Source organism: Leptinotarsa decemlineata, unplaced genomic scaffold (assembly GCF_025532065.1).
Source record: "Leptinotarsa decemlineata unplaced genomic scaffold, Ldec_3_MD MMD2_tig00026358_RagTag_RagTag, whole genome shotgun sequence".
NCBI lineage: Eukaryota > Metazoa > Arthropoda > Insecta > Coleoptera > Chrysomelidae > Leptinotarsa > Leptinotarsa decemlineata.
The window spans coordinates 3406552-3433916 of record NW_027412703.1 but is presented as its reverse complement, the minus strand read 5'-3'; the positions used below and the strand labels follow the sequence as shown (position 1 = coordinate 3433916).

Below are 27365 nucleotides of genomic sequence, written 5' to 3'. Positions count from 1 at the left end.
TGAGAGGATGAAAGTTAGAAGTGTTTTGCGTGTTCGAAAATTTTCTGCCATCGAAAAAAATGGATCAAAGAATTTGCATCAAATTATGTTTAAAAATGGAATTGAATGCTAAAAAACAGTTGAAATGTTGACAGTGACATATGGTGATTGTACTCTGAGTTTGGAAAATGTTTACAACTGTTACAAGCTTTCCACAAAAGGTCGATGATGTACTGGACTCCCCAGCAGCAAAGATTGTTCCAAAATTGCTGAATTTTGACCAAAAAACCGTCGCATGACGTTATCGGTGATTCAGATTTACTCAAAGGGGCCATAGCTAGTGACGAATTATGACAGTATGGTTATGATATCAAAATCAAAGTCCAATAGTCCCAATGATAGACCCTAGGAGAGCCAAGACCAAAAAAGCACGCCAAGTTCGATTTGAATTCAAGGTTTTGCTCACTGTTTTCTTCGATTCACGTGGTGTAGTGCATTAGGAGTTCTTGCCACATGGTTGTATGGTCAATAAGGAGTATTGTCTTGAAGTTATGGGCCGCCTGCGAGAAGAAATGCAAAGAAATCATCAGATACATCACGATAATACACCTGCTCACTCGTCATCGCTTGTTCGTGATTTTTTGGCCAAAAACAACAGCGTAATCATGCCTCAGCCACCGTATTCACCAGATTTGCCGCCCTGTGACTTTTACCTTTTCCCAAGATCGAAAATAACTATGAAAGGACGGCGTTTTACGACGATTGAGGAGATATACCAAGAAGTGCATATCAGAACTGCTTCGAATATTGTAAAAAACGTTGGCATATGAAGGAGACCACTTTGAGGGAGACTTATTAGGAGTTGATGATTGAATAAATATGAAAAATGATTGATTAAAACACAAATTTTCAGTAATTCGTTTATAGTAATACATTTTTGTATTTTCAATACCATGTAGTTTCATAGTCATAGTTATTTTCTTCATATTCTAAACTGGCACTGTTTGTCTTATCTTTACTGGGTTGGTATTTTTTGAAAAAATCCTTTTTGTTTTTACTTGTTGCTTGGCCCATAAATGGTTTCAATATCTGTCCTTTCACACTAAAACTAGTTGATACTTTATCTTCGTTATTGATTGCAGGTTCGTCAGTTTTATTTTTAGATCGGTAATCGCTAAATATCTCATGGGGAGTACCTGTTTTCCCACTACTTCGCAGTGTTTCATTGAAGATTCTTTCGAACATAATTGGATTGACAGCTCCTAGCAAAGGTCCTATATCTTCGTTGGGTTTACTTATTTTTGGCCATTTGTTGTTCACATGCATGAAACCTTGAAGTTGATTATTGGTTGGTTGATTTAAATATGGGTGTGTCAGTCCGGTTGGTATAAAACTGGCACCTACAGTTTCATCATCATTCTGATTGACTTTGGTTGTTGATGGCTTTTTAGGATTTGGTTTTGATTGAGCAGTCTTGAAATACCACTTTCTTGAAGGTTCTGTAAAATACGAGAATATTGAGAAAACACATTTTTTGAAATTTTGATACCCAAGAAAAAAGTTTGATTGATTTTTCATTAGGTATAGAACAATGTTCAGTAAAAATTCAGGTGACTGTAATTTTATTAAAAGCAGAAGTCTAATAGTCCAGGATTATTCAGTGGTTCTCCATTATTGAACCTTCTTCATATGTTCGTGATGCAATGGTTTTCGATGTCTTCGAGGCCTACTTGCTTTTATAGAGATGCCAGTAATAGAGTTCTTACGGCTATTTGGGAGATGTCTAACATGTCCGTGCGTTTTTAATAATCTATAGATATCTGTACAACTTTGCCATAGATCCATTGTTTGACATATTCTCCTGGACATTCTTTGAATCGTCAATGAATTGTTTGAATGCGATCCAGTGTCCAAAAAGTAGCCATATAATCATTTTGAGCCCATTCCTGTTTTATTGAGGCAGATCTTCAGTTCCCTCCTCGGACGGACCCTTTATAAATTATTCCGTGGTAAATTCCTGGTTTTATTTTCCCAGTACTCTTGGACCCACTTACCAATAGTAACCTAAAAGTCCTTCCTTGCTCTTGTGAGCGTATTTTGCTTGCTATGATATGACATAAATTCATTTCTGTTAACATACTTCACCTGTACGCTCATTGAACTTGAGGCAGTGGTCTGGTAGTCACTGCTATTGTCCTGGTATGCCGGTCTAGTAGTTTTTAAAGGGTCCTGATATAAATGACTTGAGACTGATTGATGGCAAGGTCGAATGCTGTGTGATTTTCCTGATTTCGGAATGAAGGTGGCCCTAGTCAGTCTCTATGTTTTTGATATGTATCCCAGACCCAAACTTCCTCCGAAGATAACACACAATTTTTTAAGTAGAAGTTACGATCATTTTGGCAGCATTACAGATAAATGACACACGGTCTCGGTGACTTATATATGACTGGATTGAGTTCACGGCCTATTGGATTTCTCCTGTCAGCATGTATATTTCATCTCACTTATTCTATACTCGGCAGCAGCATTTCTCAATTTATGTGTGAAAAATGATTGCTTATAAATTCGTTATATTTCATTCTGAACTTTTACTGTCAAGTCTGATTGATTGATTATTTTAAACAATCTAAAAATGAGGAATCGTGAAATGAAACAAGTGATCAATTTACTTACTTTTAATATGATCTTCCTTTCTCCTTTCCTGTGGTGTCCCAATTCCTAAATTATTCTGTATCATGTTCTTATTCATAAAGCTTTGCAACTGATTCTTCATTTTAAGAATGAAATCTTCAAGATTCTTTGCACCAACTGAAAACTTTGCTATCTCCAAGTTATTTACCGTATCTCTCATGAAATCTGCGTCTTTTTCCACGTTATTGATGTTTTCAACCCTCACATTTCTGAAATATTGTGAAAACGGCTGCTGAACGGAAGGAATATTTTGTTGCTCATTTGAAAATGCATTCCGTGGTTCTAGTGTGATTTTTTTGAAGGTCAAGCTGGGATTTTGATTGGATACACCAAGACCATCTAGTATACTTCCCAATTTAATATATTTTGTTCTCCCTGAAATAACAAACAATTGAATGAAGAAGAGTTCATATACTCTAAAAATAACGGTGGATGTTATGATTTCTGCACAATAGTTCCGTGAAGACTCAGAGTTATTTGTGAGAAATTGAAATAAAAGTTAGAAATCAATAAATTCATAAAATTACTTTCATGTTCTTTGAATTTTTTGGACCAATATAAAGTTTTGGACAAGAATCATACCTTATGTAAAGGCTGCAAAAGTCAATCAAAGTAGAATTATCATTATATGGATAACAGTGATTAGGTAAAATTTAGTTGATATGAATGCGCCTATAGAAACTATTGTATTGCAGTTTTGTAAACTGTTTAGTGAAAATCTCACAATAAAGTGTTAATTTCATTTGGAACTTTGCTTATCTAAGTGAATCAATCATTTTGAAGGGAGATTTGATTTTATCATCGTCGAATATACGTTAGACTCAATTGAATATGTTAATAATGAGCAAACGATTTCTATTAATTTATGTTCTACACTTCTCTGCGAATATTCTTGATTTTGCCTCTGAACTCCTTCATCTGATCTGATCCATCGTCAATTCCACATCTTCACAATGTTTTCTTCAATAATGTATGATTACCAAACAATATTGACAAAGATTCGATATTTCAATTTCTAGATGATATTTCAGTTAATAATTATGATGCATCATGGTTATTCGCTATCGACAACCATTAACAACGAAGCGAGTTGAACCACTGTTTGTATCTGCAAGTACGTCCTCGTTCAGTTAGAACTGACCTTTAGGAGACCACAATGACAGAGGGTCGAGGGGCTGCTTACGGACTCAACTCTCTGTAGAGGATGGCGCGACGTCTCGACAACAAATACGAGCCCATACCTACCATAGAGAGAGGTAATGAAAGTTGGGCAGCCAACATTCAGAAGACCAGAGTGTTCGGCGAATATTTCCATGATGTTCACCGAACAACGCCAGACAGCACCGAAGAGCATAAAAAACATCACCGAGACGGCGCGGAGGGTGCGCTCAGTGCATCCCTCACGCCTTAACGGTGAAGATCTTGCTGAAATCTTCACCGACTTTGAGGAGGTGAGATACACTATAAAACGCATGCCACTACACAAGGCACCTGTGGCAGTGATGGCATTGGAGCAGTTCTACACCGGAACCTGCCGCACAAAGTTCTTGTGCAAATGGTACATATCATTAACGGAATAATGAGATTGCAACATTACCCAGACTGCCTGCAGCGTGCGAAGCTAATACCCATTCATGAATCGGGAAAACCGAAGTACCATAGAGAGAGCTACCGACCGATTTCGCTACTCAGCTTAGTCGCCAAGATTGCTGACAAAATCTTATTGACTTCTCTGTCTGGAGAAAAGGCTGAAACTTGTTCCGGAGGAACAGTTTGGATTCAGGCAGGGTCGTAACATGGCCTCGCAACTGGTCCGACTGGTCCATGCCTTTATACATGATAAGAATCTTGGATTCTTATCTGGTCATTCAGAAATTTAGAGTAAAAATACATCAAGCTATTTCTACGGATTTTTCAATGAAAGCACGTGTTCCACGGGGGTCCTGTTTAAACCTACACCTATACTATCTGTAAACATATGTTCGCAAAAATGAATGTAGGTATATATATGCAGATGATACTGCCATATATGCCCATTCTTACTTTAGTGGTAACACGCCAAGTACAGATTCACCTGGATCGGTTAGTTATACCGTACATGGAGAGAAATAAGATAAGGGTGAATCCGTCAAAGACTGAAGTTGTCAATTTCACGAAGAAATTCACCGACGTGAGAATCTTCAGGAAATTGACGATTCAAGGAAAGTGTGTGGAAGAACAGAAAAATGCGAAATATTTGGGGGTTATCCTGGACAAACGCTCGAATTTTCATGAGCACTTGAGTCTGGCAATTCAGAGAGCGGAAATGGAGATTGAACGCAACTACCCTCTCATTGCACGAAATTCCAAACTGGGTGTTGACAACAAGCTCCTGATATATAAACAAATTATCACTTGTCCTGTGTTCTGCAGCCTTAAGAGGATTCCGTTGCGGAGACTCGAGACGATGCAGAATAAGGTGCTTCGTATCGTGACTGATAACGATTATACATTTCATTGGAGCGTTTACCAGACATAGCAAAGGTCGAGACGATTACGGATTTAATCCTTCGGCTTGTTTACAAACACTTCGAGTGGTTCTTTCCGAAAAGTTCGGTGACTAGTAATATCGCGGTAGTTAGAGTTTATCATAATCAACTTCGCCGTCACGGTGGGTTGATATATGAAGCCCTCGATATTTTCCACGAGTGATATGTAAATGACCGTTTGTGAGTTCATGAAAAAAAACTGGCATAGAAACTTCCTATAGAATATAAAAACCATATAATGGTGTGCATAAGCCTTGACATCAGGAGGCACATTACCCAGTAGTTTTTAATGAAATATATATTTCTGGGTAAGCATCAAGCCGCTAACATCGAGGGGGGCATTCCCCACCGCCCTCTCCCAGCGGAGACGCGCCTGTCTGAAGGAGAAGTCACTTTGCTACTCTACCCTCAAGGTAGAGGTACTCATGAAATGTAGACATGTAAATAGTTTATTTTATTGAAAAGTGTTTTGCTTTTGCTTTTGCTCACGGTTTGAACGCTTCAATGCAGACATCTACTCACTGTACCGTCGAAGTGTGTAGTGCGGCACAGAATAGTGTTAGTATCGGCCAGGGACAAGAGACTGAGGTTACCAGCACTCTAAAGCTAAAATTGCACACACTCATTCAAGGCAAGGCCATATGATGTGCAAGATCGAGAGCGACATCGAAGTCATGTCGTCGTTGCGCATTTCAAGGTCGGGTCATAAACAGAGAGTTAAAAGGGGTTTCACGGACATGATGTAACTCAAGGTCATATGTCGGCAGACGCAATTCAAGGTCAAGTCATGGGGGAAAATTCAAAAAGGGGTTTCAAAGTCGAAGTGAGTGGGGAAAGTGAGGGAAGGTGGGTCCAGAACCGTCATTGGTATACTACCAGCAAAATTTCCAATCGGATACAGTGTAACGAAAATGTGTTACCAGAGTTACCACATAAATTATCATTGCATGGCTCCTAAGATTTTGATGTCCTTTCAGGTATAAATACGTTAGGAGAGTGCATTTGAAGATTTTTTTCTTAGATCAAGAAGAAACCAGAATCCATTATTATAAACTAAGTTTTGAAAAAGAAGAATTCGTTCACCGTGTTAGTTATCCAACTTGTTTGAAGAGGACATAAACATTATTGAAAAAAAAATAATTGTCCTTTTTTTAAATAATTTAAATAAAAAGATGGTTACCTATTGACTGTGCAACTTTGTTTTCATTGGACGTGTCAAATATCCTTGGTGTGATAATAATTGTCTGTTTTTTTGATTCCCCAACAAAACCTGGAACTTCTTTCTGTATTATTTTTGGTAATGCGAATCTTGTACTGAAAATGGCACTTTTTGCATGATTAGCAAAATCTCCAACATGTCCTAAGGCTTGTTGTCCTGACGAAACACTTTCTCTGATTACAGTACCTACCTGAAAATGTAACGATATGAAACGCAAGGCAAGGCAAGGTTACAAGCTGAAACGTTTGTATATAAAGAATGTGTAAATTTAGCTTTTTGATTGGAATGAAAAAAATTTGGTGACGTGAGGTTGACGTGAGGTCTGAGGATTAAGGTGAGTGAAGCAAAACTTCGACGCTCAATTCGTTTAATTTCCGGACGATGATTTATGAAACGTGCTAACGGACGTGATCGTGGACCAGTATAATAGGACACCACTATTATGAATATTACTGGAGTTTTTTCCCAACACCAAATCGTTATTTTTACACCTCGACACGTGTTTCGATCACCAAGTGATCATCTTCAAGAGGAAGATAAAACTAATAACTACTCAAAACTAAAGCTACTTATACTAATCAGGTACATCATACAGGTAGGTAATCAGTAATACCACCCATACAAGTGTACCATCCTAAATTAATTTTACAATTGGCCTTTCTATTATTTACAATATGTCCTTATGTATGTTTAAATGTTACAGCTATATATAAAACAATTTTCAGCTATATAAAATTAGTTTCACAATATTGCCTATCTGAATATATTTACAATGTGTCTTTTTGTAGTAATCAGTAAACCCAACGATATTACTGCACAACCTCTGCTGCAGGCAACAAGTGATGCAATTGAACCCAGGTTTGTGTTTAATAAACCCTACAAAATACAAATTAAGCAGAACACAGAGTCAGATGCTACAAATGCAATACGGATTTATACAGATGGCTCAAAAACCAAAGAAGGTTCAGGATGTGGAGTGTACTCCAGATCACTAAGCCTAAGGATCAAATGAGGAATGGGAAGAAATACCAGCGTGGTCCAAACAGAACTGGCTGGTATCTCAATCGCCACAAAAGAAATAACCAAGAAAAAAATTTCGGGCAAAAACATAACAATCTGCACTGATAGCAGACAAGCACTATTAGCCTTGAACAGACACCGTGTTACTTCAGGGCTAGCACTAGAGTGCCACCAAGATTTAGCCAAAGCCTCGGTAGATAATAACATTATCCTGAGGTGGATTAAAGGGCACGAAAGGAGTAAAGGTAATCGCATTGCCGACTTTTTAGCCAAGGAAGCGGCTGGACTAAGAATTTTAGGACCAAGCGGCACCCACGGCCTGATGACTTCGACAATTGCGGAACTAGTCAAATGTTACACCCATGCTCAATCTTTAAAGAGATGGAATGAAATCAAAGGATGTAATCTTGCCAGGATCACCTTGGGCGACCCTGGGAAGCTGGCGCCGAAGAAATATCTGGCGATGACCAGGAAAAATCTACGCCTTACAGTAGGATTTCTGACTGGCCACTGTCAGCTAAAGAAACACCTACATAATATGGGGCTAGTGGAGACACCTCTATGCAGGATGTGTGAACAGGAAGATGAGACTGTCAGGCATGTCCTGTGCGAGTGCCCGGAGTTATCGTCAATAAGAGAGTGTGTGTTCGGCGAGTCTTGGCCTACACCTGCCGATATAAAGGAGATGTCTCCCAGCGACCTGTCCACCTTCCTGGAAAGGACAGGATGGACGACGACCTAGGAGGACAACTCCTTGGGAGGATGTACAAAGGGTCACATGTGGCCTAAGTGCGTGGGCTTACACTCACCCTCCCTACTCTACAGATACAGATACAGAACCCAACGATATTATTTCAACAAGCTATATAGTATGCTATTTGGTATTGGTCCGTTGTCGTTATTCATAATATTATTATGTTTACTTATTTCCACACTCTCATAGGCATCTAGTTGCCTGTTGTTATTAACTTGTCTAACTAATCTTAAAGAACTGATGTCTATGGAATGGTTTTGTTTCAAAATATGATGGGCGACTGTTGATTTTTCAGGTCTTCCATATTTTAAGTGTGCTATGTGTTTCTTGTATCTCACTTTAATAGATCTTTTTGTCTGTCCATAATATTTTACATCGCAGTCCTTACATTCAATTTCGTAAATTCCAGACTTTTCCGAATTCTCGACTTTGTCTTTTGGACTTCCTAAAAGGTTTTGCAGTGTATGACTTGTTTTAAAAACCACCTTCATACCTAGTTCCTTGAAAATCTTTCCAAAGTTCTTCGTATATTGGTGGAAGTCCAAAAGACAAAGTCGAGAATTCGGAAAAGTCTGGAATTTACGAAATTGAATGTAAGGACTGCGATGCAAAATATTATGGACAGACAAAAAGATCTATTAAAGTGAGATATAAGGAACACATAGCACACTTAATATATGGAAGACCTGAAAAATCAGCAGTCGCCCATCATATTTTGCAACAAAACCATTCCATAGACTTCAGTTCTGTAAGATTAGTTAGACAAGTTAATAACAGGCAACTAGATGCCTATGAGAGTGTGGAAATAAGTAAACATAATAATATTATGAATAACGACAACGGACCAATACCAAATAGCATACTATATAGCTTGTTGAAATAATATCGTTGGGTTTACTGATTACTACAAAAAGACACATTGTAAATATATTTAGATAGGCAATATTGTGAAACTGTTTTTATATAGCTGAAAATTGTTCTATATATAGCTGTAACATTTAAACATACATAAGGACATATTGTAAATAATAGAAAGGCCAATTGTAAAATCAATTTAGGGTGGTACACTTGTATGGGTGGTATTACTGATTACCTACCTGTATGATGTACCTGATTAGTATAAGTAGCTTTAGTTTTGGGTAGTTATTAGTTTTATCTTCCTCTTGAAGATGATCACTTGGTGATCGAAACACGTGTCGAAGTGTAAAAATAATGATTTGGTGTTGGGAAAAAACTCCAGTAATATTCATTTCTACACTAAAGATTCCAAACAGTATATCACTATTATGATTTGGCCCGGTTGCAGGAGTTTTCGCCTTTGGCAAGTGCCTAGGTGGCTCATAGGTGTCCAACCACTGTCCTAAAGGTTTTCTGTTGTTATGGTGGATCCACTTTTCATCACATGAGACGATCCGATGTAGAAAAGAATATTTTTGGTTGCGCAAAAGCAAAGAAAAACGGACTTCGAAAAGTGACAATTTCTATCGATCGTTCGATATGTGGGGCACCTTTACAATAAGTTTTGAATAGCCAAAAACCACGTGAGAGCTGACGCCCAGTTCTTCTGCCATTCCACGCACCGTTAGTTTGTGATGGGTCAGTCTCCACCAGGATTCTAAAATCCTCGTCCAGGATTACTGTAGATCGACCACTTTGGTGTTCATCTTTGATGCTGAAATCTCCGGAATGAAATTTCGCAAACCAACGTCGAACAGTGCGTTCAATAATACTATCATTGCAAAATGCCTGGTTAATTTTTTGGTCTGTTTTGACAGCATTTCGGTTGAATTTGAATTCAATAATTGAGATATGGAGCTACAAAAACATACGACATTAAAAAGGATAAAACGTTTGGAGCGATATTATAAATACAGTAAATATGTACAGTCCAATTTGATATATAATTCTCTCACCCACGAATCGTATGAGTTGAGATTGAGACAATAGGATTACTTACTTTCTGGAAAGTGTCCATAACAGGATCAGCGTCATTTCTATCTGAGTCGCTTGTTTCTTCAGAAAACTTTTTATTCGAGTATAAACTAGGGTTTATATCCCCAACTAATCCATCTGATTGATTATCTACAATGTCATATCTAGAGGGAAAGACAAAATTTTGATTCGGTATTTTCATCGCAGCTACAACAGCGTCTTTGGCAGAACCTACCATGTTTTTCACATGAAACATAGGCTGTTGTTCATGTTCGAAAGCAGTTCTAGCGATATCTCCTAGATTTTCTAACGTTTTTGGCATGTTGATTCTTGCATTGGGATCAGTTAATAATCTGAAATATAGAAGATAAATTGTCTGAAAAGCATTGAGGAAAGTTTGTTTTGTATATTTGTACAAGAAAGTTCTTAGGAGTTAGTCATTTTATGGAAATCCATGAAGATTTCATGAAAGTAAACGCACAACTGCAATTTCTTAAAGTTGTTTCATTTTCAGTTGAATATTGTAAAAAAATTAATGCTACCAGGAGGGAGATACTTGTTTGTCACTGGAATGATACTCATTCAAAGCAATTAACTATTCAAAATCAAAATTTGAACATTAGGTACACACACAATATTTTTCTACATTTTTACATTTTACATTTTTTTCTGTGCTCGGGATTCGACGAAATCGACGAAGGCCGTTTTTGAACGACCCGCGACCCCCACTTTGAGAACCGCTGACGACAACACGTTTTAAAAATCACTGTCCGAAAATTAAACGAATTGAGCGTCGAAGTTCTGCCTCAGCCACCATACTCTCCAGATCTTTCTCCAACCGACTACCATGTTTTCAAGCACTACGATAACTTTTTCACCGATTGAAATTTCGCCAACTTCATCGAATCCTGATTGAACAATTTTTATGCTGACGGAAATAATTGACTTGTGTTACGATGACTAAAGTGCACTTGTTCAAATGACGCTCATTTCTATTGAATTGAGATATTATAGACACATCGCCAAAATTCTTGGACCCCTTTATGTTTGTCTAAATGAGAAACTATCATTATAAGTCAAGTAGTGTACATTTAATTTGGTTCTGTAACCAAAGGAAATAGGCTGAATTTAATTTTAAATGAACAAGAAAAAAAATACAAACGAAATATAGTGCATAATAAAATGATTACCAGAATCTAAAATGTAGAAGAAAACAATTTTAGAGCGAAATCAAAAATGCATTAATATACGGTGTGTCCTCCCCTGTTCTGTAGTAAGGGCGTTAATGGTATCCATAGGGATGTTGTTCCATTCTTCTTGGGCGGATGATTAATTTTGTTCGAGATTGCTCATTTAACGAAATCCCACATGTGCTCAATGGGATTCAAGTCTGGTGAATTTGGGGTCCAGCATTGTCATCCATGAAAATCAAATTGTCTCCAATTCCATTTCGGAGAGGATAAATGTTGCCTGCAATAATGTTGTCTCCCTGACCCACTCCAAACTGTGTGTCGCCGACTATCATTAGCTAAAACAAATCTGGTTTCGTTCGAAAAAAGGAAATTTCGTCTCTGAGGTAAAAGCCAGTTTCTGTGTTCTTGTGCTCGTGAGCACTCTTGTGCTCACGAGCGTCTATGTGTCTGGGAAGTAGCCTGGATACTCTTAATAGCCTCCTGGATTGCAAATTGGCTCTAGCAAGTCTCCGCCGTATTGCGGTACTAGAAATTAATCGACCAAACGTTGTTCTTAAAAGTTCGGACTGCTGAGACTGGTACGATTCCGACATACATATCCTGTTATACTATAACAATTTTCAATTGAAGGTGATTCATTAGCAACGTCGCACTTGAAGTGACCAACGGATAATCCTCTTACGAACTCTGCAGAGGCGAACCAAAATAATATTTTTATTTATTTAAACACAAAGGTAATTACGTAAAAATTGTTATATTATGTGGCACTACTTGGTGTCAATGGTAAAACTGATTAAATTTTCTTATTATGCCTAATACAGATCTTCAAAATAACAGAAAAATTTAGAAAGTAATTATTATGTTCCTTTCATATAGAAAGAGGACTACAAAGCAAAGAAATGAATACCTATGTTATACTTATGAAGTTTCAGAATCCATTGACTCGTCCGAAGAGGAATCCCCATCACACTTAAATCTATCATTATTTGGTCGAAAACAGTGTCTACCATCCCGTCCAATCTCCACATTTTCTCCCCTTCCTTGATCACATGGGCTACATCATTAACCCAATCTTCTTTCCGTATCCGTTCCATTGCAAGTTCTAATAAACGTTGGACATCAGAATTTTTATATGTCACGTTTTCACGAGCTACGTAACCCTTAATTTGAGCCCAGATTAATTCTATCGGGTTTAACTCGCAATGATGAAGAGGAAGTCCCAAAATGGTGATGCCTTCAGCACGAGCCATTGTATCCACCACATGCTAGCGATATCTGTCACGATGCTGTTTAATGACACTCATAAGCTCGGCCTTCATCAGGTCCTCGAAAAATGGAATTCCTTTTTGTCCTAACCAACTCTGCATGTCTGCTTCTCTGGTGGTCATAGTTGGCAGCTGTTCTACTAATCGGCTGTGATAAGAAGCGTTATCCACTACTATTACCGAATTTGGCTCGACTCGTGAAAGAAAGGATTCAAACCATCCAAAGCGTTGGGCGTCCATGTCTTCGTGATAATCCCCCGTTTATTTGATAAAATAATTAGTGCACTATCGTCTAAAAAGCCACTCTCGCTACCTATATGGGCAACAATTAGTCGTTGCCCTTTACTCGTTTGTCTCCGTAACCCTGTTGGTAAACCGTCCACAAATGCTTGACGATAACTAGTTACAGTAGTATCTTGTCAGATCTTAGATACTGTGTGATCAGCATTCACCCACGTATCGTCCAGATAATAGATATTTTTGCTCCGGAGTATATTTTTTGAATTTTCGTACACTCTACAGACAATCTGTTTTTCTTCTAACGACATAAACTTCCGCTTTCTTTGTACATTACTTGGACCTGCCATGGCATCCATCTCAATACTATAAAAATAATAAAATTAAATGATATTATTCAGCTATTTGTCAGTTGTTTACTTACCCCAAAAACTATTTTAAAGTTGATGTATTTTGAAAAACACTTTATTGTGAGATTTTCACTAGAACAGATTAACAAATCCGCAACACGTGTTTCGTTGCACAGTAGCTTTTTCAAGTGTGTTCACTAACAAATTGAATTCTACATGCATTGTGGTTTATATATAATTTTTGAAATATTACTATCTACCTAGAAACTAATAATATTCTAGGAACTAATTAATGACAGTTATACCTGAGTTTAACGAACATTTATACCTGAGTTCAATGACTAGGTCAACTAATTATTTCACAATGAAGTGTGAATGTGATGAAAATATATGATAATGTATTTTAAAAAACAAGTATGGGCCAACTCTATTTTATATTTTGAAGTTAATAAATATAACAGTCTATTTAATAAATATAATAAAATTAATTTGATAAATACAAAATAAAGTCACCTTCACAAGAAACAGAACACACCACGCCTATGCAGATAAGGACGCTTGATAATGAAGAAACCGAATGACTAGTTATGGCATTTTAAGGACGCACATATAATAGACCTGCGAAGTGTTGATCAGTTTACCGATGTTTCAAAGTATTTAACGAACTGGTTAACCTATCCGCTCGTACATCCTATCGATATGCAGAAGCTATCTTGTTACGGTGGGCAAATTTTTATGAAATCATGTTACTTTTCAATTATTTACAATGGCGATGCATAGACCGCGGTTAGAATTTAGTTCTAACATTTAACATTGTTGCCGTTAGCTCTCAGTTCAATTTGTATATGAGTCACACTATAGATACCCATCTTCTCTTGCATTAGTTACCCTAGAACGCCCAGTTCCACGTCTCCAGTCAACGCTGTCAGTTTTCTGGTACGAATGCACTATTCGGATAACTGAATCGTAGGAAATACTCATTCTATTCGCGATTTGATGATTCGGCCGAAACTCATCAAACAAAGCCACTATTCATGCTCTATGGAACACTAAAATTATATTGCTAGGCATACTTACAAAGAACTCAACAATCACTTAAACAGGCTAAATCGATACAAACCACTTTTTAAACATTGGTATCTAAAATTAGAGGACATTGTTTTTGTAAACATTTTTGCTTACCTAGCACAGTTGGAAGAAATAAAGATGAAATGTACAAAAAACCAGCCATATTTATTTTGTTTTACAATTCACGAGGGGAGTCCAAAAATTTTGGCGATCTGTGTAGTTTAAAGTAGACTCATAAAAAAGAACAAAACTATTGGAACATCCTAATAATAGGGGAGTCCAAGCGGGGATTTCGGGATTTACTAAAGCGCGGCAGATTAATATACAGGGAGATACCTTGTACCCGGTTAAGTTCCTCCACCAAATATGAGCCCCATATATGAGGCCGCCCGTGAAGGATAAAGGATCAGATTAGTAAAAAAAAATTCATCGTCAGAAATTCTCGAGCGCGTTAGATTGAGGTAGGGTGAGTTTATTACATGCTGAAAAGTGTATATTCCAGTAATCTGACAATTTGAGAGTGACGTAAAGAAAGGAGAGGGCAGCAAAGTTGTAGCTAATTTTTTTTAATTTTGAAGGAAATAATTCAAGGATAACGAAAAATATATAATCTGACGATTTCCGCAAGCCGAAATAACAAAAATTCGTCGATAAAGTTTATTGCGTGCAGCTGTGTGATATCTATATTTCCCTCTCCGAGTTTTTATTCCTCTTTCACTTTCTCTCTATCTATTACTCTCTCACTCCGTCCCCACTCTGAATTCTGTTGCCATGACGCCATCACAGCTGATCACAGAGATTCGTTCGTGATGAAGATGAAGATGATGATCAATTTATCAATTGATTATAAGAAATTAAATTTTTTTGAGCATTTAAAAAAAAATATTTTCTTATAAATAGAAGTATTCTACTTAAAAAAAATACTTATTCATTCGCATGCTATTTCCTGAGCTTTTCAATTAATTAAGTTCAATGATTTAAAAAAAATAAAAAAAATAATATTTTTTGTCAGATTAGGCGAATCCCTCTAGATAATCGTCAGATGATGATACAGCACGTTTAGAACATGAAGATGACCGATATATATCTTAATCTGACGCGCTTGAGTATTTCACATTATTTTTCACATTATAATAATGGCTGCGAGTTTGCGTCAGATCTAAATTGTCAGATTATTGAATAAGATCTTTTTTTTTGTTGCACTCAACACCCCCTTGGAAAATCTGACGCGCTCGATTAATTTTTTTTTCACTTTCAATCCTTATTTACAACCACCCGCATCATGCAAACGATCAGATTAACATACGAACATTATTAAAAATACGTAGGACGTTGATGCTATCAATATCTGACGCGCTCGAGTATGTCCATGCAACAGTATTTTTTTACATATTTGAAACTCTATAGCCGCTTCCCCCACCGATGAAAAGGTATATATTATATAACATTTTTTTCTTCTTATCATCTCAGCTTTACAACCTAATATGGCTCTATGACGCTCGAGTAAATTCCCATTTTGCATCGTGGGCTCCTCTACTATAATATATGTGAAATAATTCTCAAGCAGTTTTAGAGTTTTTCATTACGAACGAAATGAACGAATTTTTGTCCTCATAATATTATTTTAGATAAGGAATGATTAGGTTTCCAGGACTCACCGTGTCAAAGGAAGATCCTCACTTCCAGTTTCCAGCTGTCTTTTCGCTCTAGATTTATTCAATTTGTTTTGTAAATCACTGAGTAAACTTTCTTCTATATATCCAATCATCATTAGGTCTGCATCATGTTTGGCAAATCTTTTCAAGAAATGTATGGTTTCTGTTTCTTTTTTCAAGAGTTGATCCAAATCAATCTCATCATTTTTGGGCGATCTTGGTCGACGATGGTAATATTCTTCAGAGAATCGTCGTTCTGGAACCTGGATGATGTGCCCTAATATTGGGTTTTTTGCGGAGGTATAACCTATCTTCGCTCCTATGCCTGGAGTATTTTGAATGAAATCTGTCAACATCTCTGTGTTTTCGTTTTCTTCCGATTTCCTTGTTTCCGTATCTGAATCTCTGAAGATTTGCTCTGGATACCCCAGCATATTATTGTCGTCAAATGAATCTTGGAAATGATTCACGCTGGTAGCGTGTTGGTTGATATCATCATTGTTAGATGCTAGGTTCTCATAATTTCCAACGTAGGAATTTTCTATATGATCATTACCGTGAAGGAAGTGAAGGAGATTGTCTAGATTGCGTTGATGTTCGTCTTGTAGTTCTTGCACAGCTCGTTGGAGATTAGCCTGTTCGATTTCCAAGTATTTGGTGAACATATTCTGTTGACTGGTAGCATCAAGTTGACTAAATTCAGGTAGAGGGACCGGGAAATCATTCCCTGTTCTGATGGGAACGAACTGAAATGGAAGTATGGAAATATATAGTTTTTTATTAAGAGACCTGTCGAACCCAGCAAGGTTGAAATAACTTATGACTTTATTGCCGAAATTATATTAATCGGTAATCAAAACACTGCTTGTACAACATTCTTGATTTTTTTGTAGAACCAAAGTAGGTACAAGTCACTAGGATAGTGACATTTTTTGACAGTTGGTGACAGGTAGTATTATCAAATTGTTTGAGCGGGCAAACACTGTTGTATCAGTACATGTGAATATGAACAACTCTGGATTAGCTACAAGGCTTTTCGTTTATGGACTAGAAGATGGAAGTACTGTAGAAGCCCGTCGACTCTATCTAGGAAAGTATTCTAACAGAGATATTTCAGAAGAAAGAACTTTCACCAGATTACATGCTAGACTGCGCTAAACTTGATCTGGTAGACCTAGGACATCAATAATGACACCACAATTAGAGGAAGTAATTCTTCCAGAAGTTAACGGTAATTCTTCAACAAGTACCCCAAATTACCTATACAGTCCAGTGTCAGTCATCTAAGTGTTTGGAAGGTTTTGCATATACATTTATTGTACCCATACTACAAGCAACGGGTGCAGGCACTCTTACCACGAGATTTTCCTAGATGATTGGATTTTTGTCAGTGGTACAAAATCCCAATTTTACTTGTGGAGTTTCATTCACAGATGGGGTTTTTCAAAAGATGTCATCATAAACTTGCATAACAATCACTTTTGGACCTGCCAGAATCCTAATTCTACTGTAGTAAGGGATTTCAGCAGGAATTTTCAGTGACATCTTTGCGGATGTCACTTGTGGGAACTTCAACCATAGCAACCTAGATCTCCAGACTTTATTTCTCTGGATTATTTTCTGGAGATATTTCGAATCGCTTGTTTATGATATACCAGTTGTTGATGAAAATTACTTGAGGAATAGAAGTATGCATAGTTCTAATATCACACGCAACACCCCAGGAATTTTTGAACGATAAGCACTCGATAAGGAGGAGACTTGATGCTTGTATTGCAAGCCAAGGATCCCATTTCGAACATCTGATTTAATTCTTTTTCATTATTACCTATGTTGTTCTTCGAATAAAATACAAATGAAGTAGCAGTTTGAAAACGTCTTCCATCTACCATCCAAACAAATTTTTATTTCAAAGTTTGTTCAAATGGCGACGAATATCAAAACACATTTCATGCCACTGGTTCCGATTCGATAAAAGGTTGCTATTTTAAATATAAAACTTTGCGAAAACAGTGCCTTGAATATCAATCAAGTAAACCTTTGCGACGCCTCTGGAATTAACATTCTAAATCTGATTTCATAAAAAAAGAGAGTTAAAAGTAGAGAGTTAAGAAGATCGTATTTAGTACGTCAACCATTGACGTTCAAATCAACAATAACAACCAGTTGGATAGAAATCCTTCACAGTCTGACAATATCACAATTGGGGCTGATCCACAGCCAGTTCCTATACTCTTCTCTTCTTTACCATACATCAATGATATGACACCTAAGTTATGCAGAATTTTCAAAAATTCAAATGTGAAAATAGCTTTTAGAACCATATTATCTATTGATGAATTTTTTCCAAAACTTAAGGATAAAACTCCTATAAACTTCCAGTCTCAATTAATCTATTCCATTCCACGTTTAGATTGTAATAGTGGATATATTGATCAAACGTCAAGACTACTCAAGGATAGAATCAGTTCATATGAAATCATAATTATGTTTCCAAGGAACTAAAATCTTATCAATTGAAAGAAATACTTCTAAAATACTGTTTTTGGAAATGTCATTTATATTAAAATCAAAGAGTTGCCTTAATAGAAGATCATATATTGATCACCTCAGTGAAATCTATGCCTTCCTATTAGATATTCATAAAAATTCACATGATTTCCAAACGAGAAATAATTCTGGATTTTCATTAATATAATTCATAACATTTTAAATATTTTTAAACAAAGTTCCAACCTCCCTATGGCAGGGTTCTACTTTTAATTAAAACTACTTCTTCACTTGCTTTCCTCAAAACTAATGAGGGCGTTATTAATTGATCAATTTTAAATTGGCCATATTTGATATTGGGTTCTCTCACTGATTTACTTTTATAACAGCAGATGTCTCTGATCACACTTGTACCATAACAGTTCTCTTTTGTTCTATAGTTTTAACATAAACAAACAAACACACCTTTCCAAACTGAATCACATGACAACTGTCATTGTCAATTGTTTGTTGTCTCTTTCTTTTTTCTTCAACCACATGACTTTTACCGGTGACTTCTTTTATTTTATTGACATGTTTCAATTGTTTAAATATAACATTCTTTTCGACACGGCCATCCTCACTAACAGTAAGTTGAGCCCTTTTATAATAATTTTCATATTGTACCATCATCATACAAATTTTGTAGCTTTTCCTTGAAGATGATGATGAATTTTATCGAAATATTGGAATAACTTGTGTTATAAGAGTACACTTCCGTTCTGCTGATCACCCAAAGATATTTTCGAAGTTTTGTTCCTGACTAGTCAGCATGTATATGTAATAAAAAAATTAAAAAAATAAAACAAATTGTTTTAAAAATAAACAAACTTACATTTTCCTCATCCGCCCCAAAATTGTGTGCGGCCCCCAGTTGTCCATCATGCTCTTTCGAAACCACCACTCTGCCCAATTTTGTTCGATTATTTTCTGCAGATTCCCGAACTTTATAGTGTTCATAGTTTTCATCATCATTTGGTAGATAATCATCAGGATGGTCCTGGTAATTCTCGATGTTAGGTAACACAGCAGGGCCATTATAGTGCAATCTATTTCTATCCAAGCTGTGAATCATTCTGCTTATAGATCTCTGTTCGGCTTCGATGAATCTTACAATCGCTTGAAAATTCTGAGGTTCGTTTGGATCAAATTGATCAGGATTTCGAACATTCGGATATTCGGGCTCATTTGGAGTCAACATTGGCAAAGGAAATGTCCCAAGCTGAAAATGAAAACGGCGAATTGGTGTATTGAAATTGAGTTTCAACAGAAAATTTGAAAAATCTCTGTCTTTATCTTCCTTTTCAAATTAATAGTTGAATGTGGCGTTCACCGAAACGAGGCATGGTCAAACTAGACGTCACATTAGCCGCCAGTGCGGATAAGCGAAATACATACGTGTACTGAAGCCGTAGAGAGCAAGTTGTGTGTTGTTTACTGCAGTGTATCAACTGCGTGAATATATAACACGTGGTGTTTTCAAACCAGTCAGCAAATAAAACAAAATCCGACGATGGCAGCGATTCATAATCTCCAACTACAGGCCCAGTTGCCACCTCTCGAAGCTCATTGCTTGGTGTGATGCAGGATGTACTGCGGGTGATATCACATTTTCAATTGCTATTGCTCAGTTGTTAATTGACATAAAAGCCGGAAAATGTTGTGGGATACTTGGGAGATGATTCACTTTTATAATAAATAATTTTCAATATAAAACTAAATTAGCCTATATGAGCCCGGTGAAATCTGCTTCCCGGTGGTAAATATTGTTAGGAACTGGTTTGCAACATTTTTCGTTAATGTTAATTTGTTTATCCTCAAAAGTCAAAGATGTCACGTAAATAAATGGATGCAACAGAGAATTCATACAAATGTAGAAAGGAGATTCAACTGAGTCTGATCAATCAGAAAACACCATGGAAAATTCGAATGATTGTATCTATCTTGTTCTCGCTAAAGAAAATACTGCTCTGTTGAATAAATTAGGTAAATTTCCATTTTTGTCAAAAGATATTTACTTATTCATCAATTTCTATTTTGTTCCCTTCAGATATAACACAGTTGCGTCAGCGTTACTTCCAATCCTCGAAGTACCTCTCTAATAGCAGGGGAGCCCACGATGCGAAATGGGGATTTACTCGAGCGTCATTGAGACATATTAGGTTGCAAAGCTTAGATGATAGGAAGAAAAAAATGTTATATAATTTATACCTTTTCATCGGTGGGGGAAGCGGCTATAGATGTTTAAATATGTAAAAAAATACTGTTGCATGGGCATACTCGAGCGCGTCAGATATTGATAGCATCAATGTCCTACGTATTTTTAATAATGTTGGTACGCTAATCTGATCGAATGTATGATGTGGGTAAAAGTGTTAAAAGTAAGGGTTAAAAGTGAAAAGAAAAAAATTTTATCGAGCAAGTCAGATTTTATATGGGGGTGTTAAGTGCAACAAAAAAAAGTTCTCTTTCAATAATCTGACGATTTTGACCTGACGCGAACTCGCGGCCATTATCATAATGTGCAAAAAAAATTCGCGATTTTGAAATACTCAAGCACGTCAGATTAAGATATATATGGTTCATTTTTATGTTTTCGACGTGCTGTCTCATAATCTGACGATTATCTAAAGGGATTCGCTAATCTGACAAAAACATTTTTTTTTTATTTTTTTTCAATTCATTGAACTTAATTAATTGAAAAGCTCAAGAAATAGCATGCAAATAAATAAGTGTATGTTTTTTTTAAGTAGAATACTTGTATTTATAAGAAAATATTTTTTTTAAAATGCTCAAAAAAAATTTAATTCTTTATAATCAATTGATCAAATAATGAAGAAAAGAGAAATGAAACTTTCGTTGTTTTTTACCACTTTTATTTGTAACTAACGTTACTGCAGTTTCGTCCCATAAGGACATTTTTAAACTTTTATATTGTATATATAATTTAATTTCTCTTTTCTTCATTATGATTTCCTACCACGTAGTAACGGCTACATCCATCAATTAATTGATTAATTAATCATCATCTTCATTTTCATCACGAACGAGTGATCAGCTGTGATGGTGTCATGGCAACAGAATTCAGAGTGGGGACGGAGTGAGAGAGTAATAGATAGAGAAAAAGTGAATAAAGAATAGAGAAATAGAAACTCGGAGGGGGAAATATAGGTATCACACAGCTGCAGGCATTAAAATTTATCGACGAATTTTTGTTATTTCGGCTTGCGTTATTCATGAATTACTTCCTTCAAAATAAAAAAAATCAGCTACGCTCGAGAATGTCGAATTGACGTTATTTTTTTTTACAACTTTGCTGCCCTCCCCTTTCTTTACGTCACTCTCAAATTGTCAGATTACTGGAATATACACTTTTTAGCAGGTAATTAACTCACCCAATCTTAATCTGACGCGCTCGAGAATTTCTGATGATCAATTTTTTTTTACTAATCTGATCTTTATCCTTAACGGGCGGCCTTATAAATGGGGCTCATATTTGGTGGAGGTACTTAACCGGGTACAAGGTATCCCCCTGTATATTAATCTGCCACGCTTTAGTAAATCCAGAAATCCCCGCTTGGGCTCCCCAATTATAAGCAATTCGGTTTTTAACACCACAATCGTCGCAAACCCCATCCTTCCATGGGTTTCTTTAATCTTGGAAAAAGAAAAAGTCGCAGGGGGCGCCCAATCTAGTGAATTCGGTGGCTGAGGCATGATTACGGTGTTGTTTTTTGTCGAAAAACTACGAACAAGCAATAACGAATGAGCAGAGCGAATTATCCTGATGCAAAAGCCATGCAAAGTTTTTCCAAAATCCCAAGCGACTTCATTCACATCTTCAATTGAATAGAACTGGGCGATACTTGATGAAAATCCATATTAAAAACTAATCAATACAGTTTATTGTATGGTTTTCACTATAAAGGGTTTCACAGAAACCGCGACACGTGTTTCGCTATACAATAGCTTCCTCAAGCAATGCTTGAGGTGTATAGCTATACATAGTATTAGTTTTTTTTATTCACGTCTTCTCCACCTTCTGTGAAAAGCTTGTACCAGTAGTAAACATTTTCTGACTCAGAGTACAATCACCGTATGCCACTGTTAACATTTCAATGGTTTTTGACTACCTAAATTTCATTTTGACACTAAATTTGATGCAAATTCTCTGCTCCATTTTTTCTGATAGCAAAAAATCGCCAAACATGCAACATTTCTAACTTTCAAGCCTCTCACCAACAAACTAAACATGCCAAAGAGCTGAAACTGTGAACATATGTTGGAGATGAGTATACCAACATAAAAAAATGCTAGTCTAATTTACGTAGCTCACGAAATTTCAACAGTTACCTAACTTTTTGAACAGCCACCTCAAGATTTCTATTGATTATCAAATAAACAAAAATGAAAAAAAGACACATGACTCATTATTTCCAAAAGTCGTTTGGAAAGGGAATTAAGAATACGCTCGTCTTCCTTTAATGTCGATCAAACGACATAAATAGTTTTAATTTTCTCTCCGGAAATCGAAGGTATTAGAACTTATCCAAAACAGGCAATTTTTCCTATCACCAGAAATGCTATACTTCTCTCGATGCTCGTTTTACCAATGAACTTGGTGTCTTCAGAAGTTGAAGAAGACCTGTGAGGAATTGGTTGGATCAGATATACCCAGGCATGTGGATTGGTAGGCGCGGTCCGTTGGAATGGCCTGCTTGTTCACAGTATTTAAGTCCTTTCATAATGAAAAGAGAAATGAAAATTTCTATGTTTTTTACCACTTTTTTTTTGTAACTAACGTTACTGCAGTTGCGTCCTATATGGACATTCTCAAACTTATACAATATTTATTGTATATTGTTTATCAATCAATCAATCAATCAAAATATGCTTTATTATCAAAAAACAACATCTTGTTGACAAAGCCTGTATAAATAAAATAAATTAAATTAAATTATATGAATAACATTCAGATAATTATTTACTTAGTATACATAGTATACGTAGTCACTACTTCATAAAATTGAATTGTTAAAAAGCAATCAGTCACTCATTTAAAATTTAAAATATAACAAACAATAGTAGGTATATGATATCAAAATGTAAAGTTTTGGTATAATTATTATTAGTCTATTATATCCGCGTAATATTCTTCCAAACTATAATGGAGTCCTTAACTAGAGTGGAATATGGTAAAGGTAGTTTGATATGGTTACTTTGGCGGGTGGCATATCTACTATCAGTTTTATAGTTTTCAAGTATAAATATACACACTACCGTGAGAAGGTTATGTTGCTTGAAGTGAACTTTACATGAATCACGAAATTTTAATTTACAGAGGTATCTCAGGGCTCTTTTTTGTAAAACAAAAACACTTTGAGGAACATTTCCACTGCACACTCCTCAGTATGGGATACCATATCGCATTATTGTATAAGTTTATTGTATAAGTTTGAGAATGTCCATATAGGACGAAACAGCAGTAACGTTAGTTACAAATAAAAGTGGTGAAAAACATAGAAATTTTCATTTCTCTTTTCGTTATGATCTCCTACCACATAGTAACAACGGCCTTTCATTATTTTCTTTGAAGCTATATAAAATCGAAAGTTTATGTTACGCAACCTGGGACTATACAAAAACTCAGAAATATAATTTTCGAAACTTGTGCCGGCATTTCTTCGGAAACTTTCCAAAATGTAAAGAATAATTCGAAGATGGACTGTTCTACTGTCAGGGGTTCAAAAAAATGATAACAATGATAACAAATGATGAATGATAACAAGGTTATCAACTCTCTTTTGATGCCCTTGAAATTATTGCTTATCTACTGCAAAATATGTTACCAATTTATTTCTCCTCCATCATCAACTGATTATCAAAATTAAAAGAAGTGAAGGTCATCATGTAGGGAACTGAAATATTTTTTATACAAAATTTCACAAGACCACATTTCCATTGAACCAAAATGATAACTCCCTTTCGAAGGGAAGTTATGTTACACTTGTACAAAAAATGAAGTCAGCGCAATTCAAGTCATTTTGTGTGGAAAAAAATCAATTTTTTGTCGACCTTTTTTGGGTATTTTCACCTTCCACAATCTGAAGAATATGAAACTTGTAATGGAGAACTTGATACAAGTGTAGAAAGGACAAGCTTTTCAGTTTACCCCGATAAGTTACTGCATAAATTCAAAGTATTTTTCATAAAGGGAAACGTCTTATTTATCAGTACCTATTAATCAGAATTTATTGCAAACTGACATTGCCCGCGACTCAAATCGCGCTGACTTCATTTTTTGTGCACTTCCCTCCGAGAGAGGGCTATGGAAAGGGAAATCTTGTGAAATTTCGTATAAAAGATTTTTTGATTCACCACTTTTAATTACGATAACATTACAATTATCATATTTTTCAGACTGTGGAAGATGATAGATGTCGAGTATGTATGGTCTAAATCAAAAAGGGGAGAATTAAAGAAACAGCACACTGGGAAACAACACAAACGAACGGAGTCAACAACAGGATCCTACCGCACATTTGTGGTTCCAGTTAGATTAGATTAGATCATATTGTCGGAAAGCTAGCCCATGGCCTGATTCACTGCGACCTTTTCAGATCTATTGTGACGCTCCTTGGTTGTTAGAGCTCATTGTCCAGTTTGATCTCATTGATAAGACTCCATAGCCTTTACATTGACCTCTTCATATAGCTGGCAGTCTTTGGTTTCTCTTCCCTGCATCTTGCGTGCCTCAGCCTTGCCATCGCTTCGCATCCATAGGGCACATGGAGTGCGGTTTCTTCTTCTTCTTGACAGAACCTGCACTGGGTTTCTTCTGTCAGTCCCATGCTACTCATATGTTTCCTGAGTCGGCAATGCCCCGTTGGTAGACCCACCACTACCCTTACAACCTCAAGGTTGTGGTTTAGCAGGATGGTTTGTTTATGAACTCTTCCGCCTGCCTCATTCCTGGGAGCTTATTTCAACAATCTATCGATTCGGCTTGCATCTATGAATTTATGGATGTCTTTATTCGTGCTTTTGCTACCTCGCAGGAGGGATCTGGGCCGATCATAGCCTTGGATGTGCCTTCTCAGGCTTGAAAATCCGTCTCCTCATTGCCCTTGTGACCCTCATGTTCGGGTACCCAAACTAGAGTGACCCTATTTTGGGCGCATCCAGATAGCATCCCACCAGTCTTGAGGAGAATTGAAAGAAGCTGAGCGCCTTATTGTCGCCTGGCTGACAAAGCAAATGGCAATGGAACACAGTTGCATTATATTCGAGGCTGAGTGTGATTCTCGTCTTTGCTCTGCCTCCGTATATTCCGGCTCTCACTCCTTCTGGGGTCTTTGAGTCATCTATATAACAAGTTGCTTCCGCTTTCACCGGTGGGCCGTTTTGCCAGTCCTCTCTACTTGGTATAATGATTTTGAAATCTTTTTGAAAGTTGTACTGCGGAACTGTGTTATCCACGGGCATTCCTAGTATTGGATTTGCCTTCAGTTCGTTGTACAGTTTCAAGTATTCTGCACCGTGGGACTGGCTGATTGGGGTTTGCTCCTGCATCAACCTGTGTGTCACCAGTCGAGCCACCAGTGTGGTTCCAGTTAGAAGACCTGCAATGGCAGGGATACACCCAACATCACCACATATGGGGCTACAGCAACCTGCGTGACTTCCTGATTCAGGTTATGAATATAAAAAACGATGTGGTCGAGTGTATATGATCTTCACACTGGAACCATTTATCATTTACTTCAGAAGTTCAGGGTTTACTTCAGATACGTATTACGGCAAAACACTCTCTTTTTCATGATATTCTTATCAGTCAATTTCAATGAAAACAGAAAGAAAAAACATTTATTTTTCATCTCCTTATTATTCAAGTTGGGAGCTGAAATTTATGTTCCAAATTTTGCGACTTTTCTAGCATCTTCACAGGTTGGGATTAATACAAAAATTTTATCAGAAATGAATAGTTCAACATACCATTTGATCTTGTTCCTCATCGTCCCAACTTCTCTCAGTCATATCTTCTCCAGATCTGTATATTTGCCCCCCTTCCTCGCTATTTCCTTCTGATGGTGAATATTGGCTTCCACCACTACTTTGAAGAATTTGAACTGGTTCTTCATGGAAATGAGTATCAGATAGAGGCGTAACATGACTATTAGAGGAAACCCCACCAATATGTTGATTCTGGGATATGTGCACATTAACTTCCGGTGGTCTTGAGGACTGAGGCGGAAACATAGATTCAGAACTACTTTGACCAAAGAAATGCGGTGAATGTATATGTTCGATTCTAGTCGGTGGTTCCAAATATTTATTATGGTGGAAGATATGCTTGTGAAAATGACCATGTTTGTGTATATGTGGATCAGCCTCTGCTGATTTCTCCTTGGTAGGTTCAGATTCAGATAATTGAGAGTCGACAAAATTTTGATTTTCCATTATGTTACTTGGAGGGCTGCAAAACAAAATTATGAGGAATGTTAAGGTCGCTGTTGAAAGTTCAATAGAGACAGATATTTCATATTAGGATAATTCTCTGTAAACTCGTTAAGGACTGTCCTCTCTGATTTTTAAAAAAACAGTACAGGTTTATAAGAAATAAATATTTATTTAATTACATATGAGACTGAAACTTCATAGCGATGTTGAATTGAGAACGATAAAAAGTTTAGTAATTTTTCTGAGCACTATCAAAGCCTTCAAAATATAATCCCCTGGCTGTCCCATTTCGACCAAAGCAGCTCACAGACAATAAAAAAAAACTATGAAGACTGCTCCAATTTGGCCGATGAGTATATGAAAAAAGAATAGATTGAAAAATATTTTTTCATGAAACAAGGTCTAGTCACGTATATTTGTCCGATATTTTCCAAACAGTCCTCTGGCAAAAATGCAAAGTTACAATAGAAATGGTCTGTCGG

The 27365-nt window shown here is 36.6% G+C and overlaps 1 protein-coding gene across 1 annotated transcript; it reads right to left on the bottom strand.

Annotated features, from left to right (window-relative positions):
- Positions 1–885: 885 nt before the first annotated feature.
- Positions 886–26899, bottom strand: LOC111515221 (uncharacterized). Its single transcript, XM_074184641.1, has 7 exons — positions 26419–26899; positions 19259–19645; positions 15898–16640; positions 10152–10479; positions 6382–6610; positions 2656–3048; positions 886–1478 (listed from the first exon to the last, which is right to left on the bottom strand). Exons 1-7 carry the CDS (start codon positions 26881–26883, stop codon positions 925–927), a joined length of 3099 nt encoding a protein of 1032 aa, XP_074040742.1. The 5' UTR covers positions 26884–26899; the 3' UTR covers positions 886–924.
- Between the last annotated feature and the right edge of the window lie 466 nt (positions 26900–27365).